The sequence below is a fragment of the Oncorhynchus gorbuscha genome, linkage group LG01 (assembly GCF_021184085.1).
Source record: "Oncorhynchus gorbuscha isolate QuinsamMale2020 ecotype Even-year linkage group LG01, OgorEven_v1.0, whole genome shotgun sequence".
NCBI classification, from domain to species: Eukaryota; Metazoa; Chordata; class Actinopteri; order Salmoniformes; family Salmonidae; genus Oncorhynchus; species Oncorhynchus gorbuscha.
In genome coordinates, this window is record NC_060173.1 from 31921732 (window position 1) to 31940589 (window position 18858).

Sequence of the window (18858 nt, forward strand, 5' to 3'; positions counted from 1 at the left end):
CCCTTCAAAAATGTAAATTTGAATTATAATCCACATCAGTGGAGGCTGCTGAGGGAATGGCATCAAACACATGGAAACCATGTTTGATGTATTTGATACCATTCCACACATATTCTACTCCAGCCAATACCACACCAACCTCCAGTGATCAACTTAATAATTCAACATTTCTGTTGATACAGGATTATTTTCCTGCTATAGCAAACTGGCTCAAATGAAGATTCTACATCTGTACCTGGTGGCAGTGAGTGAAGAAATGTTGTTTATCCATCTTCCATTTCATAAATCTTCTTCCTGTAGAAGACCTGCAGCTAGTTTATAACAGTAGACCACTATCAGTTGTTAGTCAACCACCAGCAACGACAGAACCACTCTGTCTGTTGTGTTAACCTTTGTGTGAAGTGAACCTTGGGTGCTGAAAGTTGCACAAAAGCTGATCAGATGTTTTATTAGAGTTATTTATTTTGTTCTATCCTGGTGATCTCAATCTCTGGCTTTTAATTCACTCAAGCTGTACCACCAGAATAAAGAATTAGACTAATCTACTGATCTCTTTATTTGGTGTATGTATGTTGTGTAGGCCTATCATGATCAATGAGCTGATTGACATTACATGACATCATTACATCAGTTTCTGCCCATAACGTCATCACTAACATTGCGACAGCATATTTTTTCCACACCAACAGAGGACAGTTTGGTCTTTGTTATGCTTGCTCCCTCACTCGTTCCCTTTCTCCCTTTTTCTCTTTCTCCTTATTTCACCCCTTTCTCCTCAATCCATTTTTCATTCTTATCCCAAGCCTAGGCTGTTTAATAGCAACATAAACCACGCTCAAGGCTTACACTACAGATTTACATCTGTGGTAGCTAGATGAACAGACATTGAATTCATTACTATTTCTATTTTTAACTATTGCTGCTGACTACTGAAAAAAACGTCAAACTATGTTGAATTTTCAACACCTACAGTACCAGTGAAAAGTTTGTACACACCTACTCATTCAAGGGTTTTTCTTTCATTGTAGAATAATAGTGAAGACATCAAAACTACGAAATAACTATGAAATAACCAAAAAAGTGTTAACCAACCTTTTCTCCGATGACAACTTTGCACACTCTTGGCATTCTCTCAACCAGCTTCATGAGGTAGTAACCTGGAATGCATTTCAATTAACAGGTGTGCCTTGTTAAAAGTACATTTGTGGAATATCTTTCCTTCTTAATGCGTTTGAGCCAATCAGTTGTGTTATACAGAAGATAGCCCTATTTGGTAAAAGACCAAGTCCATATTATGGCAAGAACAGCTCAAATGATTAAGACATGAAGGTCAGTCAATCTGGTAAATTTCAAGAACTTTGAAAGTTTCTTCAAGTGCTGTCGCAAAAAAACATCAAGCGCTATGATGAAACTGGCTCTCATGAGGACCGCCACAGGAAAGGAAAACCCAGCATTACCTCTGCTGCGGAGGATAAGTTCATTAGGTACCATCCTCTGAAATTCAGCCCAAATAAATGCTTCACAGAGGTCAATGGAGAGTGATGGAGTACTGCATCAGATGACCTGGCCTCCAAAATCACCCAACCTCAATCCAATTGAGATGGTTTGGGATGAGTTGGATGGTAGAGTGAAGGAAAAGCAGCTAACAAGTGCTCAGCATATGTGGGAACTCCTTCAAGACTGTTGTAAAAATATTCCAGGTGAAACTGTTTGGGATAGTGCCAAGAGTGTGCAAAGCTGTCATCAAGTAAAGGGTGGAATCTAAAATCTATTTTAATTTGTTTAATACTTTTTTGGTTACTACATGTTTCCATATGTGTTAATTCATAGTTTTATAATAATAATAATAATATATGCCATTTAGCAGACGCTTTTATCCAAAGCGACTTACAGTCATGTGTGCATACATTCTACGTATGGGTGGTCCCGGGGATCGAACCCACTACCCTGGCGTTACAAGCGCCATGCTCTACCACTATTATTCTACAATGTAAAAATCAGTAAAAATGAAGAAAAATCCTTGAATGAGTAGGTGTGTCCAATCTTTTGACAGGTACTGTAAGTTCAACTGAAACAACTCCATGTGATATGGCCTGAAGCTCATGACAATGTATAGAGTTGGAGAATCCCTAAAGGTCTACAGTATTATCTATAGTGTATCTGTTGTATGTTCATACACTACAATTAATGACTTGTGTTTTCAAACATCATAAACTTAATGTTTTGTTTATCATACCTTGTCCATGATACATGCCATACAGTATACATGTTTTCCATGTACATTGTATTTACATTTTTTTTTACACAGCCTTTAATGATGTATGTACAGTATGACACATACTCTTTGTAGAAAAAAGGTTTGAAGTCAGTGTGAATATCAGAGGATGAGCTGCTTTTCAGTTAGATTAGTTCCTGTCTGAAAAACGTTGTTAGATCTCTCAGATTGATTTGGTGTTGGTTCCATAGCAACATTTGGCACTTGGACACTCTAACACAACTCCTGGTTGATATTGCTGTTGTGACTTAACCAGATACCCTTGTGGTAGGGCACCAGTTATAAATGCTTTATAAGAACAAATGTTTTAATAAAAAACAGATATAATGTAAGGTATGACAGCATCTGTTACACTATGTTCACTCTCCCCCAGTAAGTACCACTAAAGCATGAAGTGATCTTGCAAATGTCTATGGCTATCGTCAACACTACACTGACATTAGTGTTCTAATCTACTCCACATTGGTTGGTTCAGAAAGTGGTTTCATTTAGCATATATTGTAACTCTATAACTGTACACTTATAACTAATCAAACAGAGCTGTATCTCTTTATTTAGTTCTAATTAAGTCTAACTTATGTCTATTTTCTACATGTAGAATCCCAGAAAACTGTAATTAATAGTAATGCCTCCAAACACATCTGATGTAGCAGTGAAAAGCTAATTGAGCTCAATGTTAACTACTCAAACACAAACGTTAGCTAATCAGTTAAGTCCTTAGATCTCTCTAGAGGTCAATATATAATCTCTGTGCATTTTACAACATATCCTTATGTCCTTACATAACAGATAAATATATTGTTTTAGCTCTGCAGACTAACAGTGTCTTGTGGCGCATAGATGACTCATGGTTCAAACCCAGTAGTATCGACCTACAGGTCAATAGTGTCACTACACACGCTAAGAGCATCGATCTGTCGGCACACGTTGACGAACTCCGCTTGTACGGCCAGATCCCGTTCCAGCAACCTGCTTTCACTCAGGTCCTCTCTGCCCGCCAGCCGCCCCTCCCCCTGACTGTCCTGCGAGGTGGAGCTGAGGGTGCGGTAGCGTCTGTGGTGGGAGAGGTTGGGGAGCGTCCTGGGCAGACTGCTCTGGGAGGGGAGCTGCCCTCTCGTGGAGTGGGGATGCGAATGCGCCCCTCCTGCCCCCGGGCTGGAGAAAAGACCCTGGGAAGAACCACTCAGGGATTCCTGGCACATGCAGCTGGAGTTACTACCTCTCCACCAGCGCTCAGGGGGAGAGATGGGATCACCGTGGCCTGGGAGGAAGCACCCTGGCTGGGGAGGCCGTGTAGGAGACATATCAACATTTCTACAGGAAGAGCTCCGGTAGAGGGAGCTGTCGGCTGAGCTGTGTCCAGGTTGTGAGGCACTCTGGCTGAGGTGGGAGCCAGGGGAGTTCAAGGAGAGGCTGGAGGATGCGTGGAGTAACCTGGGATGACTGAAGAGACTGTGGGGGAACAGGGTTTCGCTGTACAGGGCCTGGTCTATGCTCCGGGACAGATCGATTGGAGAGGGGGGGCGCAGGTACATTGTGGAGTCAGTGTCCAGAACTAGACTAGCCTGGGAAGAGCCCTGGGATGCAACCCCAGCTTGAGGCATCCATGGTGGGCTGGGAGGGTCAGGGAGGTGGGGGTGTCTTGAGGTTCTGGTCTGGCCAGGGTGGGTGTTAAGGTTAGGATGCAGGTTCAGTCCGTTTGAGGGGGGGTCTATTAGTGTATAAAGGGGGAATGCTTCGGACTGGCGCTTACTGATGACATCACATACCACCAGCTTCTCTTCCTGCCCCAGGGACCAGGGGTAGGGAGGGGGGAGGGCTGGGGAGAGGGGAAGGGGGTGGCTAGGCCCTCCTGAGGGTGAGGCACAGGGCAGCTGCACCCAGGACCCAGGACGGGGGTTGCAGTTGGGTTTAGTCCAGGGGCAGGAGTTGGAGCAACAGAAGAGGAGGGGATGAGTGCCGATGATTGACAAGGACAGACACACCCCCACCTCACAGAGCCTGCAGCCCAGCTGGTAGCCCCACCAAGGCCAGGGCTGAAACCCCGCCCCAGCACTCACCCCTCCAAACCCCATTGCATGTAACATCCCATACAGCTGGAACCCCCCACAGCTTAACAGGCACAGAGACCCTCCTACCCCAGCCCCTGCCGCCCTGCTCCACTCCCCAGCCTCAGCGAATGGGCAGCGGGACGGCCGCCCCACCAACACCGGGGAACCTGTTACCTCTCCCTCACCATCACTCAGCCGTTGGACATGCTTGGTGTCTTGTCGTACAAAGCAGTAGAAGAGGAGGAAGGAGCAGGGGAGGAGGAGGCAGAGGAGGATGAACACTCCCTGGGGGAGTAGGAGGAGTACAGGGAGGCTGGGGAAGACATGGAAGAGAGTTATGGAGCCCAGGGAGGCCCCAAAGTGCAACAGGGAAAGGGAGAACAAGAGACAGGGCCGGGGTAGAGCTGAGAGAGGGAGGGAGAGAGAGAGGGAGAAAGGGAGGGAGAGGTGCATGCGAGAGCGGAGGGAGATGAGGAGGAAGGAGAGGGAGAAGGCAGAGGTGAGGCAGGGTAAGGGTAGCTCAGAAAGTAGGAGAGAGCCCAGAGCAGACAGGCGGTCCTGGTGACTATAAGCATCATACAGCAGAGTGAATGCTCTAGTGCCTCCAGTGGCCAGGAGGAACAGATGCAGCAGGGTGAAGTAGGGGCTTCCAGGGGGGCAGCGCAGGGGCAGGCCTAACAGGCAGAGTACAGATATCAGACCTAATGCAGCGAACACAGATCCTAGACCGTAGATGTGGACCTCCCAGGCAAAGCCCCAGGTGGCCAGAGCTGAGTTCCAATCAGAATACAGAGGCACGAAGAGAGGAGGGGTTAGAGACAGAATGGGGCGCTGGGATTTATTTGAGATGATGTCATCAGGGTAAACAGGGCTCCAGGATTGATTTGTGTTGCAGGGTGTGGCCTTGGTCTCCAGGCTGCAGTCGAGGATAGGTGTCTCATTGGTGGCTGCCTTAGGCCACACCTTCTCTGGAGACACACCTGTAAAACAGAAACAAAGATGGTTGAAACTGATGCCCAAATCAACTCCTTGCCCCTATCCCCAGATCTGAGGGCTTTCATAGGGTGAAACATCAGCGAGTGCAAAAGTACATGTTCGTAACTGGGAATCTCTAACTGGGTCAGAGAGAGAGACAGGGGGGGGGGGTGGCAAGGGAGGGAAAGAGACACTGCGGTCAGATTCGGTAGTATTGACCCCATTGCTGTTCTCATTTGTGAACTATTTATAGATTGCAGAAACTGGCACACTCACTAACATTACATAATTTATAACATACTATTGTAGATGCACATACCCTTTCCATATGTCTGTCCCCTATGAATACATACCATCTGAATAATGTAGATGCTTCTATTCCCTATGTGCCTACTGCCTCTTCATAGAGAAATAAATACAGTACAGAGATAGGAGCTCTTTTTATTGAAAAAAAAAACCTTTATTTAACTAGGCAAGTCAGTTAAGAACAAATTCTTATTTTCAATGATGGCCTAGGAACAGTGGGTTAACAGAACGACAGATTTGTACCTTGTCAGCTCGGGGGTTTGAACTTTCCGGTTACTAGTCCAACGCTCTAACCACTAGGCTACCCTGCCACTCTGCAGCTAGCTAGTTAGCTAATAGCGTTTCAATCGGTGACGTCACTCGCTCTGAGACCTTGAAGTAGTTGTTCCCCTTGCTCTGCAAGGGCTGCAGCTTTTGTGTCGCGATGGGTAGCAATGCTTCAAGGGTGACTGTTGTATGTGTGCAGAGGGTCTCTGGTTCGAGCGCAGAGAGGGATGGAAGGTGAAACTGTTACATTTATGCTGCTCACCCGGATCACTGGTTGCTGCGGGAAAGGAGGTCAAAAGGGGGTTGAGTGTAACTGATGTGAAATGGCTAGCTAGTTAGCGGTGGTGGGAGCTAATAGCGTTTCAATCGGTGACGTCACTCGCTCTGAGACCTTGAAGGAGTTGCTTTTGTGGCATGATGGGGAATGATGCTTCGAGGGTGGCTGTTGTCTATGTGTGCAGAGTGTGTCTGGTTCGGGGCGAGGAGAGGGACGGAAGGTAAACTGTTACATGTGCATGTGTTTGTTTTATCTTTATTTTAACAGGGAAGACAAGTTGAGATTTAGGTCTCATTTCCAAATGTGCACTGTACAATACAACACAAATATACACACTATACCCAAAATACAGTTGAAGTTGTAAGTATACATACACTTAAATACACTCATTAAAACTTGTTTTTTAACCACTCCACAAATTTCTTGTTAACAAACTATAGTTTTGGTTAGGTCGGTTAGGACATCTACTTTGTGCAATACACGTAATTTTTCCAACAATTGCTTACATATTATTTTACTTAAAATTCACTGTATCACAATTCCAGTGGGATAGAAGTTTACATACACGAAGTTGACTGGGCCTTAATTAACTAGATTTGAGTTCATTGGAGGTGTACCTGTGGATGTATTTCAATGCCTACCTTCAAACTCAGTGCCTCTTTGCTTGACATCATGGGAAAATCAAAAGAAATAAGGCAAGACCTAAAAAAAATGTACATCTCCACATTGACCTCCACAAGTCTGGTTCATCCTTGGGAGCAATTTCCAAACGCCTGAAGGTATCACGTTCATCTGTACAAACAATAGTACGCAAGTATAAACACCAGGGGACCACGCAGCCATTATACCGCTCAGGAAGGAGACACGTTCTGTCTCCTAGAGATTAACGTATGTTGGTGTGAAAAGTGTGACTCAATCCCAAAACAACAGCAAAGGACCTTGTGAAGATGCTGGAGGAAACCGGTACAAAGTATCTATATCCACAGTAAAACGAGTCCTATATCGACATAACCTGAAAGGCCGCTCAGCAAGGAAGAAACCACTGCTCCAAAACCACCGTAAAAAAAGCCAGAATACGGGTTGCAACTGTACATGAGGACAAAGATCGTACTTTTTGGAGAAATGTCCTCTGGTCTGATGAAACAAAAATAGAACTGTTTGGCCATAATGACCATCGTTATGTTTGGAGGTAAAAAGGGGATGCTTGCAAGCCGAAGAGCACCATCCCAACCGTGAAGCACGGTGGTGGCTGCATCACGTTGTGGGGGTGCTTTGCTGCAGGAGGGACTGGTGCACTTCACAAAATAGATGTTATCATGAGGATGGAAAATTATGTGGATATATTGAAGCAACATCTCAAGACATCAGTCAGGAAGTTAAAGCTTGGTCGCAAATGGGTCTTCCAAGTGTATAATGACCCCAAGCATACTTCCAAAGACATGGCAAAATGGCTTAAGGACAACAAAGTCAAGGTATTGGAGTGGCCATCACAAAGCCCTGACCTTAATCCTATAGAACATTTGTGGGCAGAACTGAAAAAGCGTGTGCGAGCAAGGAGACCAACAAACCTGACTCAGTTTCACCAGCTCTGTCAGGAGGAATGGGCCAAAATTCACCCAGCTTATTGTGGGAAGCTTGTGGAAGGCTACCCAAAATGTTTGACCCAAGTTAAACAATTTAAAGGCAATGCTATGAAATACTAATTGTGTGTATGTAAACTTCTGACCCCACTGGGAATGTGATTTATGAAATAAAAGTATAAATAAATCATCCTCTCTACTATTATTCTGACATTTCACATTCTTAAAATAAAGTGGTGATCCTAACTGACCTAAGACAGGGAATTTGTAATAGGATTAAATGTCAGGAATTGTGAAAAACTGAGTTTAAATGTATTTGGCTAAGTGTATGTAAACTTCTGACTTCAAATGTATACACACACACACACACACACACACACACACACACACACACACACACACACACACACACACACACACACACACACACACACACACACACACACACACACACACACACACACACACACACACACACACACACACACACACACACACACACTACTATACACATACTATATATATACTGTATATACACATACTACAGTTCAAAAGTTTGTGGTCACTTAGAAATGTCCTTATTTGTTCATTAAATTAAAATAGCATCAAATTGATCAGAAATACAGGGTGGACATTGTTAATGTTGTAAATTACTATTATAGCTGGAAACGGCTAATTTTTTTATGGAATATCTACATAGGCGTACAGACCATTATCAGCAACCATCACTCCAAAGGCACGTTGTGTTAGCTAATCCAAGTTTATAATTTTAAAAGGCTAATTGATCATTAGAAAACCCTTTTGCAATTATGATAGCACAGTTAAAAACTGTTGTTCTGATTAAAGAAGCAATACAACTGTCCTTCTTTAGACTAGTTAAGTATCTGATCTCATACAACGCTGTGTACTACTCCCTTCACAAAACAGAAAGAGGAGTGGGAGGCCCGGTGCACAACTGAACAAGAGGACAAGTGGCTAGTTTGAGAAACAGACAATTCACAAGTCCTCAACTGGCAGCTTCAATAAATAGTACTCGCAAAACACCAGTCTCAACGTCAACAGTGAAGAGGCGACTCCGGGATGTCCGACAACCACAAGTCCTGCTATGTTTTGCCATTCATCTCATTTACTGTTATTCACATGGAATTAATTCACAGTCTCCCTCAGTTTAGCTGTTAAAGAAGACAGGACAGCAGGGGAGGGAGATAGTGTGTCTGTGACAGAGGAGAGAGAGGGAGTGGTAGAGATGAATGGGAGATGAAGGGGTGATTGAGAGAGGGGAGAAGAGAACGGGGATTGAAGGAGTGGGAGATGAGGAGGCATGGAGTAAACTGCCCTGTAAAACAACCGTATTTGCTGGCAGAATACTTAACACACACACACACACTGTGGCACAGAGAAGACAGAGCAGACAAGTCCCATTACTTTCCAACACACACTTACTTCTGGCGCCGACAGAGAAGGCCGCCTCGCTTCGCGTTCCTAGGAAACTATGCAGTAATTTAGTTTTTTAAGTGTTATTTCTTACATTGGTACCCCAGGTAATCTTAGGTTTTATTACATACAGTTGGGAGGAACTACTGGATATAGGAGCAACGTCAACTCACCATCATTACGACCAGGAATACGACTATCCCGAAGCGGATCCTGTGTTTTGCCCACCACCCAGGACAATGGATCGGATCCCAGCAGGCGAACCAAAACAACGATGCTGTAAAAGGGGCAGACGAAGCGGTCTTCTGGTCAGGCTCCGGAGACGGGCACATCGTGCACCGCTCCCTAGCATACTACTCGCCAATGTCCAGTCTCTTGACAACAAAGTTGATGAAATCCAAGCAAGGGTAGCATTCCAGAGAGACATCAGAGACTGTAACGTTCTTTGCTTCACGGAAACATGGCTCACTCGAGAAACGCTATCGGAGTTGGTACAGCCAGCTGGTTTCTTCACACATTGAAACAAGAAACAGAAACAAGCATCTCTCTGGTAAGAAGAGGGGCGGGGGGGGTATGCCTTATGATTAACGAGACGTGGTGTGATCATAACAACATACAGGAACTCAAGTCTTTCTGTTCACCTGATTTAGAATTCCTTACAATCAAATGTCTACCAAGAGAATTCTCTTCGATCATAATCACAGCCGCATATATTCTCCCCCAAGCAGACACACCGATGGCCCTGAACGAACTTTATTTGACTCTATGTAAACTGGAAACCACATATCCTGAGGCGGGGGATTTTAACAAGGCTAATCTGAAAACAAGACTCACCTAATTCTATCAGCATATCGATTGTGCTACCAGGGCTGGTAAAACCCTGGATCATTGTTATTCTAACTGCCGCGACGCATATAAAGCCATCCCCCGCCCTCCTTTCGGAAAAGCTGACCACGACTCCATTTTGTTGCTTCCAGCCTATAGACAGATACTAAAACACGAAGTTCCCTCGCTCAGGTCTGTTCAAAGCTGGTCCGACCAATCTGATTCCACGCTTCAAGATTGGTTTTATCACGTGGATTGGGATATGTTTCGCATTGCATCAAACAACAACATTGACAAATTCACTGATTCAGTGAGCGAGTTTATTAGCAAGTGCATCGGCGTTGTCGTACCCACAGCAACTATTAAAACATTCCCAAATCAGAAACCATGGATTGATGGCATCATTCGCGCGAAACTGAAAGTACGAACCACTGCTTTTAACCAGGGCAAGGAGACCAGAAACATGACCGAATACAAACAGTATTCCCTCCGCAGGGAAATCAAACAAGCTAAGCGTCAGTATAGAGACAAAGTAGAGTCACAATTCAACGGCTCAGACACAAGTGGTATGTGGCAGGGTCTACAGTCAATCATGGATTACAAAAAGAAAACCAGCCCAATGACGGACCAGGATGTCTTGCTCCCAGACAGACTAAACAACTTCTTTGCTCGCTTTGAGGACAATACAGTGCCACTGACTCGGCCCGCTACCAAAACCTGCGGACTCTCCTTCACTGCAGCCAACGTGAGTAAAACATTTATACATGTTAACCTTCGCAAGGCTGCAGGCCTAAACGGCATCCCCAGCCGCGTCCTCAGAGCATGCGCAGACCAGTTGGCTGGTGTGTTTATGTTAGGAAAATTATGATTAAATGACTGAACAAATAATTTGAAATGGAACTGTAACTAAGTAAACTTATACTCTGTTTTATTATATCTGATTAACAATATGAGTTCATAAGAAGGGATTGTGTGACACGGACAAGGAGTAATTAAAGTTAATGAACACCATTCCAACTGGGAAGAAAGGAATGGGTTGTGGATTAAGTAAACAGATAAGGTAGTTAACCTATGGTTGAACCGACGAAACTGAGCTCTGGGGTGTTTTAGATAAGGCTGTGAGTGCATTCCTAGGTTTTCTGTTAATTAGAACTGTCAGCTAAGTGGTGATCGATAATGGTGAGGAGTCAAAAGTTAATTCAGCTGTGTTGTGTGTCCTGTGTATGTGCTAGGGGGGTCAGAATGAACACAGAATGAACTTTTAAAGTTCCCTTTGACCCGGTCTGGAGGAGGAGATTCATTTTAGGAGCAATGGAGTGACGTCATGTTATTGTATATAAACTGTTGCTCGTGGTAACGTGGCAGCGCGCTCCGAGAATAAATTATGTTACCTATTATTGAAAAGTCTGGTCTCCGTCTATTTTATGCAAACAAGAATCTTACAAATTCTCATAAAATAGATTAAGGGAATTAAATTAATGAAAACATATTGGAATAACTAAATTACAGTAACTGTTTACGGACATATCAATCCTTATCCCAGTCTGCTGTTCCCACATGCTTCAAGAGGGCCACCATTGTTCCTGTTCCCAAGAAAGCTAAGGTAACTGAGCTAAACAACTACCGCCCCCGTAGCACTCACTTCTGTCATCATGAAGTGCTTTGAGAGACTAGTCAAGGACCATATCACCTCCACCCTACCTGACACCCTAGACCCACTCCAATTTGCTTACCGCCCCAATAGGTCCACAGACGACGCAATCGTAACTACACTGCACATGGCCCTAACCCATCTGGACAAGAGGAATACCTACGTATGTGAGAATGCTGTTCATCGACTACAGCTCAGCATTTAACACCATAGTACCCTCCAAACTCGTCATCAAGCTCGAGACCCTTGGTCTTGACCCTGCCCTATGCAACTGGGTACTGGACTTCCTGACGGGCCGCCCCACCAGGTGGTGAGGGTAGGTAACAACATCTCCATCCTGCTGATCCTCAACACTGGGGCCCCACAAGGGTGCATTCTGAGCCCTCTCCTGTACTCCCTGTTCACCCACGACTGTGTGGCCATGCACGCCTCCAACTCAATCATCAAGTTTGCAGACGACACTATACAGTGGTAGGCTTGATTACCAACAACGACGAGACGGCCTACAGGGAGGAGGTGAGGGCAGTCGGAGTGTGGTGTCAGGAAAATAACTTCACACTCAACGTCAACAAAACAAAGGAGATGATTGTGGACAGGAAACAGCAGAGGGAGCACCCCCCTATCCACATCGATGGGACAGTAGTGGAGAGGGTAGTAAGTTTTAAGTTCCTCGGCGTACACATCACGGACAAACTGAATTGGTCAACCCACACAGACAGCGTGGTGAAGAAGGCACAGCAGCGCCTCTTCAACCTCAGGAGGCTGAAGAAATTTGGCTTGTCACCAAAAGCACTCACAAACTTTTACAGATGCACAATCGAGAGCATCCTGTCGGGCTGTATCACCGCCTGGTACGGCAACTGCTCCGCCCACAACCGTAAGGCTCTCCAGAGGGTAGTGAGGTCTGCACAACGCATCACCGGGGGCAAACTACCTGCCCTCCAGGACACCTACACCAGCCGATGTCACAGGAAGGCCATAAAGATCATCAAGGACAACAACCACCCGAGCCACTGCCTGTTCACCCCGCTATCATCCAGAAGTCGAGGTCAGTACAGGTGCATCAAGCAGGGGCCGAGAGACTGAAAAACAGTTTCTATCTCAAGGCCATCAGACTGTTAAACAGCCACCACTAACATTGAGTGGCTGCTGCCAACATACTGACTCAACTCCAGCCACTTTAATAATGGAAAAATGTATGTAATAAATGTTTCACTAGCCACTTTAAACAATGCCACTTTATATAATGTTTACATACCCTACATTACCCATCTCATATGTATATACTGGACTCTATACCATCTACTGCATCTGGCCATCTTTATGTAATACATGTATCACCAGCCACTTTAAACAATGCCACTTTTATATGGTTACATACCCTACATTACTCATCTCATGTATATACTGTACGCGATCCGCATCTTGCCTATGCCGTTCTGTACCATCACTCATTCATATAACTTTATGTACATATTCTTCATCCCTTTACACTTGTGTGTATAAGGTAGTTGTTGTGAAATTGTTAGGTTAAATTAAGCGTTGGTTATTACTGCATTGTCGGAACTAGAAGCACAAGCATTTCGCTACACTCGCATTAACATCTGCTAACCATGTGTATGTGTCAATAAGATTTGATTTGATTTGACTTCAACAGAAAACATACTACCACTAACTACTATGTACTGCTACAGAGGTATGGAAACATAAAATACACATTTCTTGACATCAGAGGTAGGATGTCATGAAGGGAATATATAAGGGGATACTCGTCATACTTACACAGTAAATCAGTTAATTCACCACCAGTGTTACACAAAATAGAAAAATAGGACAATTATTTCTGATCAATATCCTATTCTTTCTTACTAACATCCTGAGGGTATTGTAAAAGCGGACATATAACTATAAGACGGGAATGGGGGGTTGGATTTGAGAAGTTTGTCTTACCTGTGTCTGTTCCTGAATCTGTGAGGTTTTCTGTGTCGTCCTCCAATTCTGAGAAGTCTCCAGTCTCCATCACGATATCTCCTTCCATCATGTCTCTGTGTGGGGTGGCTGGTTGGTCCAGAGATAGTAACCCTTTGTCTGTGGCCAAGGCTATGGGTTGGTCTTGGTCCGGGTCAGGAGTAGAGCCTAGCTGTGCTGTCACTGGGGTTGGTAAAGTAGGCCTAGTGAGTGGATTAAAGCCTGGGGTCTCTGTATAGTCAGAGCGAAAGAGAAGGATGGGTGTTGGTCTACCAATACTATCTCCATTCTGTGGGAGTGACAGATGTATCAGAGGAGTCTGTCCATCCTGTGAAGTTGTTAGTGGGGATCCAGCCTTCTCCCTGGTGTTGCTCTCTTTCAGCTCGTTTTCAGGATCTCCATCCTGGATCCTGTCTGGTAGTCCATTCCTAAATAAGGTCCCAGTTGGGGGTTTGATTTCCATCCATGCAGTGACACTGTCTGCCTCTGTGAATCTGAATGTCTCCAGCCCTGTTTGTCTGGGGACAGTTTTAGGTGACTGCTCAGGGCTTTCTAGCAAATCATGGTATTCACCAATAGTTCCTTGAAACTCGTCTGTGTAGTCCTGTTTCTCAGTTTCCTCAGGTTCCAGTATGGGGCCCCTCAGCCCTGGAAACCAACCCAGAGAGTCGGCCATTCTGGCTCCAGCGTTGAGGCCTACCAGAGCCCAGGATGCCCCTAAAGGGCTGTGTGAAACCTGTACATCTATCTGTGTGTCTGTGTGTGGGTGAGGTGGTGCCTCTGTCGCCAGGGGGAAGGCATGCAGATGGAGGGGAGGAGTGAGGGAGAGGAAGAGGAGGAGCAGGAAGAGGAAGAGAGAGATGCACATCACAACAGCCATAATGGAGACCCTATAGTATAATCTTCTCTGTGAAGTCACATTATGCAGGTAAACATCGCTGTCCAATCACATGATTCCCAGCGAACTCCTCTTTCACCTCGACCCCACACACCTTAGTATCAGCTCACCTGCAGAACACAGACAACACACACCTCAAAGTCAGAATACAAAAAACTGGAGCCATATCCCTCTTCACTCTTCCACTAGAAAACAACATACCCTTCAATGTATACACGCATACCCCGTTAGATATTTCCATGCCTCTCTCTGCCAATGCTCTCAGGAAGTAGCACAGCAGTCACCATATATATTCCTACATACCCAGCTAGCACATTTGGTTCTTTGGAAGTTGTGGGAACCTACATCTTTGGTTCCCCATTGGTTCTGGGAACAAAGTCATACGTTTCCTGACCAGTAAAACTTAACGTTTTTTAAACATGTTCTGGGAACGTTCATTTTTAGGTTGTCGGGAGGTTCTGAGAACATTTTACTATGGGTTCCTGAAAGTTTTCCTGGGAGGTTTTGTTAATGTTCTGAGAACAGAAATGAGAGGTTATTTAGAGTTTTTTTTGTATAACTTCCATAAAACATTCACTGAATTTTTCAAAAAGACTGCTAGCTTAGGTTAACAGGTTTGAACTCCAGGTACAGATAGGACACATGGAAATTTATTTGCTTAGGAATTAATCATTTATGGCACAGCATCAGTGAGATTTGAACCTACAATCTTCTATTCTCTAGCCATGGAACTAGTCCACTGCGCCACCAGGATGGAGCTAGTATTTTTTTTTACTCGTACAAAACTGTTCATTTTGGTCTATTCAAACGGACCCCATTTCAGAGGAAACAAGCACTCATTAAAATCAGGTGTGGCCAATTAGTGGGCTCGACCAACACACCTGAACACACTTAACAAGACATAGGATAGAGAGAGTTTTGTTGATGTAGAAGACGGAATGTATAGGATTTTCAATATGATAATTAAAAAGTTATTTGAACATTACTAATATTTTTGTGTCGTTTTTATGGAACGTTTTCATAATGTTCTGAGAACATGCCTTTAAATAGAACCACAAGGAAACCTGAAGAACGTTGTTTCTCAATGTTGTTAAAACATTTTTTTGAACATTACTTAAAATAGAACCATGAGGAAATCTGTTGGAAACGTTTTGCTGAAGTATTGAAATTCCAACAGAAGAACGTTGTTTCTTTATATTCTCTGAACTAATTGAGAAAATGCTCAATGTCAAACCAGTAGGAGAACAATCCTAGAACATGACAAAATATATATATTAAATGTTACCATGTTTGAACTTTTAGGAAATGTTCTGTTAAAGTAATGAAATACCAAGAAAATAACGTTATTTTGTCAAGTTCCTTAAATGTCCTGAGAAATGTTCCAAAGCTAAGCAACTATCCTGCACCATTCCCAGAACATTGTGGGAAGGTTGTATGCAAAATAACCATAGGTCAACCCCGTCTTCACCAAGTGCTAAGAAATATATGCTGTGTGCTAGCTGGGCACACAGCAACACCAACAATTTCAATTTCTTCCTCTTGATCATTGTCTCTCTTCCTTAGCCCTTCACAACTCCCCAAACCCTACCTCAATCTATATCTTCTGGATGCACACACACACACACACACACACACACACACACACACACACACACACACACACACACACACACACACACACACACACACACACACACACACACACACACACACACACACACACACACACACACACACACACACACACACACACACACACACACACACACACACACACACACACACACACACAGCCTGTAGTACTCACTGTGCTGCGTCCCTCTGCTCTCCATCAGACAGACAGGAGAGGGAGAGGTCCCTGCTCAGCCAGACAACATCCCTCTCTGTCCCACACCACGCTCCTGCTGCTTCCGTTGCTGCTGTAAAGATCCCTCAGTCTGTCTGTGTGTGTTAGACTGAGTTACAGGTTCACTCTGCTCACTCCTCTTCTCAGTATCACTCACACACTCAGTATGCTCCTTCTTTCTATCCCTCCCTCCCTCGTTCAAGGGTGTGTGTGTCTCTCTCTCTATGATGTGTGTCAGGAATGCATGGTTCCCGTGGATACACCTCACTGGGCAAATAATTCATCAGTGCGGTCTGGTCGTATTATGGGATGGGAGCCAGTGGGGGACAAAAAGGGTTGGCGCACACACACACACTGCAGATAAATATGCCTGTAAGAAGGAATCGTTAACAAGAGGGTGGTATTGTGCATGGAACTAACTATCAGATCAATATAGTGTATTGGATGTCATTTGCAGCTGGAGTTGAACCAACCCTTCTGTCATGATTAACATAAAAGCAATAGTCAGTGTGAGAGTGAAGCCAGTACATCACAAATTATAGAACAAACATCACAAGGAATTTGGAACTTCTTTGTAAGCTAAGAATGCACAACTTGTGATTTTGCATTGTAATGCTGTTAGTTTGGCATCTTCCTTCTGTTATCACACCATCTCTCTCTCATGTCTTATATACATACCCACTTCTCGCTCTGTCTTTAATTATCATTATCTCTCTCCTACTCAACATGTTGATGTCATCAGACTCTGATAGATATAGTACTTTATCTCCCTGCGGGGTAAAGTCCAAGCTCCTGTCCTCATTTAATTCCTCTCTGGATACTTTAAAATAGACACTGATCCACATACTGTGCCTTGTTAATCTGTGTAAATCTTCAATCTGCACTCGATGACTGTCCAGAGTGGAATAGGACTCCACATATGGGCCATTTTGCTGTATCTATATTATAGATCAGCTCTGCTAGTATACGACTGACTGGGGTTTGGATTATGGGTGAGCATAATTGATTACAATAGTGCATTCACAGGACATGAACCAATACATCTAGCCTCTGTCTATTCAATATCATACATAGATAGAGCAATAACAAACATGCTTTGGTATACAGTATTCCAGTATCCTGAACTTACATTAGTACTGACCAAATATCAATTGGATTTAGAGCAATGAAGAATGGATCATCTTCAGCATCAACATCTCCTTTGTCCCTCCTGTCTGTTGGTCAGACAATCAGGCAGGTTTATGATAAATAAAGCTCGTATTTATCCCTGGCTGTAGCAGATACAGTAGAGCACTCTTTCCCACCTTTACTTACCCCAGGGAAATATAAGACAGGCAGACAGACGGGCAGACACACAGATGGTTTCATGTGATCTTATGTGAAGTTAATGTCACAACATGTAAAGCAACATGTGATAACATGAAACTACACGTGAAGATGCGATCACATGTGAAGTGTTCCAAAAACACATGTTTTCACTTGATTTCACATGGGAAATTTCTCGGGAAATCATGTGATTTTCCACATGTGAAATCAAATGTTTTTTCTGAAAGGCCAGTGCAAAATTAGATAGAGTTTGGTCTCAGGGTTGTAGCATTATCTGTCCCTGTGGATCAGCAAAATCTTCGATCCATAACCAGAGAGAGGACCAACAATTGATCAATGATGGATAAATAACAGTCACTAGGACCTGCTCACAATAGGTCAGACTGGAGGTGAAGGGTCACAGAGTATTGGATAGTTAGCTGGGGTAAAATACTAACCGGGCATTCAACCAGGGGTGTTCTGTACCACATTTAAAACTGTTAGTCCACTGAGCTAAAGCTCCGAGACTCAACACAATCCTTCCGGTTTCCGACAACAGGTGGCCAAATGTGCTGTAGTGGGTTAGGAAAGCCACACCAGAGCCGACTGACACCCGGTGTGATGACCGCACAGGAAGGCACCAACCAGCCAGAACTAAAGGGGTCCGGAGTGGAACAATGACTGACCAAACACATGATCTCAGCGTTGGGCATGGCAAACCAGTATTGGGCACGCCTCACACTGGCTATACAAACCCCCTACACACACTTAAACACAGGAGGATATACACACACAGACTTGCACAGGATCACCGACACTCGGGAACACAAAAACAACATACTCACATACACGCACACACACCATGTACGCACACGCACGCAGACACACACATTGTCTGCTTGTATGATTGCTGAGTCAGGTTTGACAGGGGATGACTAGTCCAAACAGTGGGGCAGTGTCCAAATGTGTGTGTGTGTGTGTGTCTGTGTGTGTGTGTGTGTGTGTGTGTGTGTGTGTGTGTGTGTGTGTGTGTGTGTGTGTGTGTGTGTGTGTGTGTGTGTGTGTGTGTGTGTGTGTGTGTGTGTGTGTGTGTGTGTGTGTGTGTGTGTGTGTGTGTGTGTGTGTGTGTGTGTGACTGTGTGTGTGTGTCATAAAGGCAGAAACCCATTTGCATGCACAAGAGATACTACGATTCAGATC

The 18858-nt window shown here is 44.3% G+C and overlaps 1 protein-coding gene across 1 annotated transcript; it reads right to left on the reverse strand.

Annotated features, from left to right (window-relative positions):
* Positions 1–1954: 1954 nt before the first annotated feature.
* LOC124004899 (proline-rich transmembrane protein 4-like) lies at positions 1955–16627 on the reverse strand. The gene is made up of 3 exons (XM_046313740.1): positions 16315–16627; positions 13592–14617; positions 1955–5306 (listed from the first exon to the last, which is right to left on the reverse strand). The coding sequence occupies exons 2-3, from the start codon at positions 14487–14489 to the stop codon at positions 3148–3150; spliced, it is 3057 nt and encodes a 1018-aa protein (XP_046169696.1). The 5' UTR covers positions 14490–14617; positions 16315–16627; the 3' UTR covers positions 1955–3147.
* Positions 16628–18858: the final 2231 nt, after the last annotated feature.

What these genes read in the sequence shown, in the direction of transcription:
- LOC124004899 (XM_046313740.1), bottom strand. Translation starts at nt 14,489, where the DNA reads ATGGCTGTTGTGATGTGCATCTCTCTCTTCCTCTTCCTGCTCCTCCTC. An exon ending in AGATTCAGGAACAGACACAG is followed by an intron (nt 5,307 to 13,591) that starts GTAAGACAAACT and finishes TCTGTTTTACAG; the next exon opens with GTGTGTCTCCAGAGAAGGTG.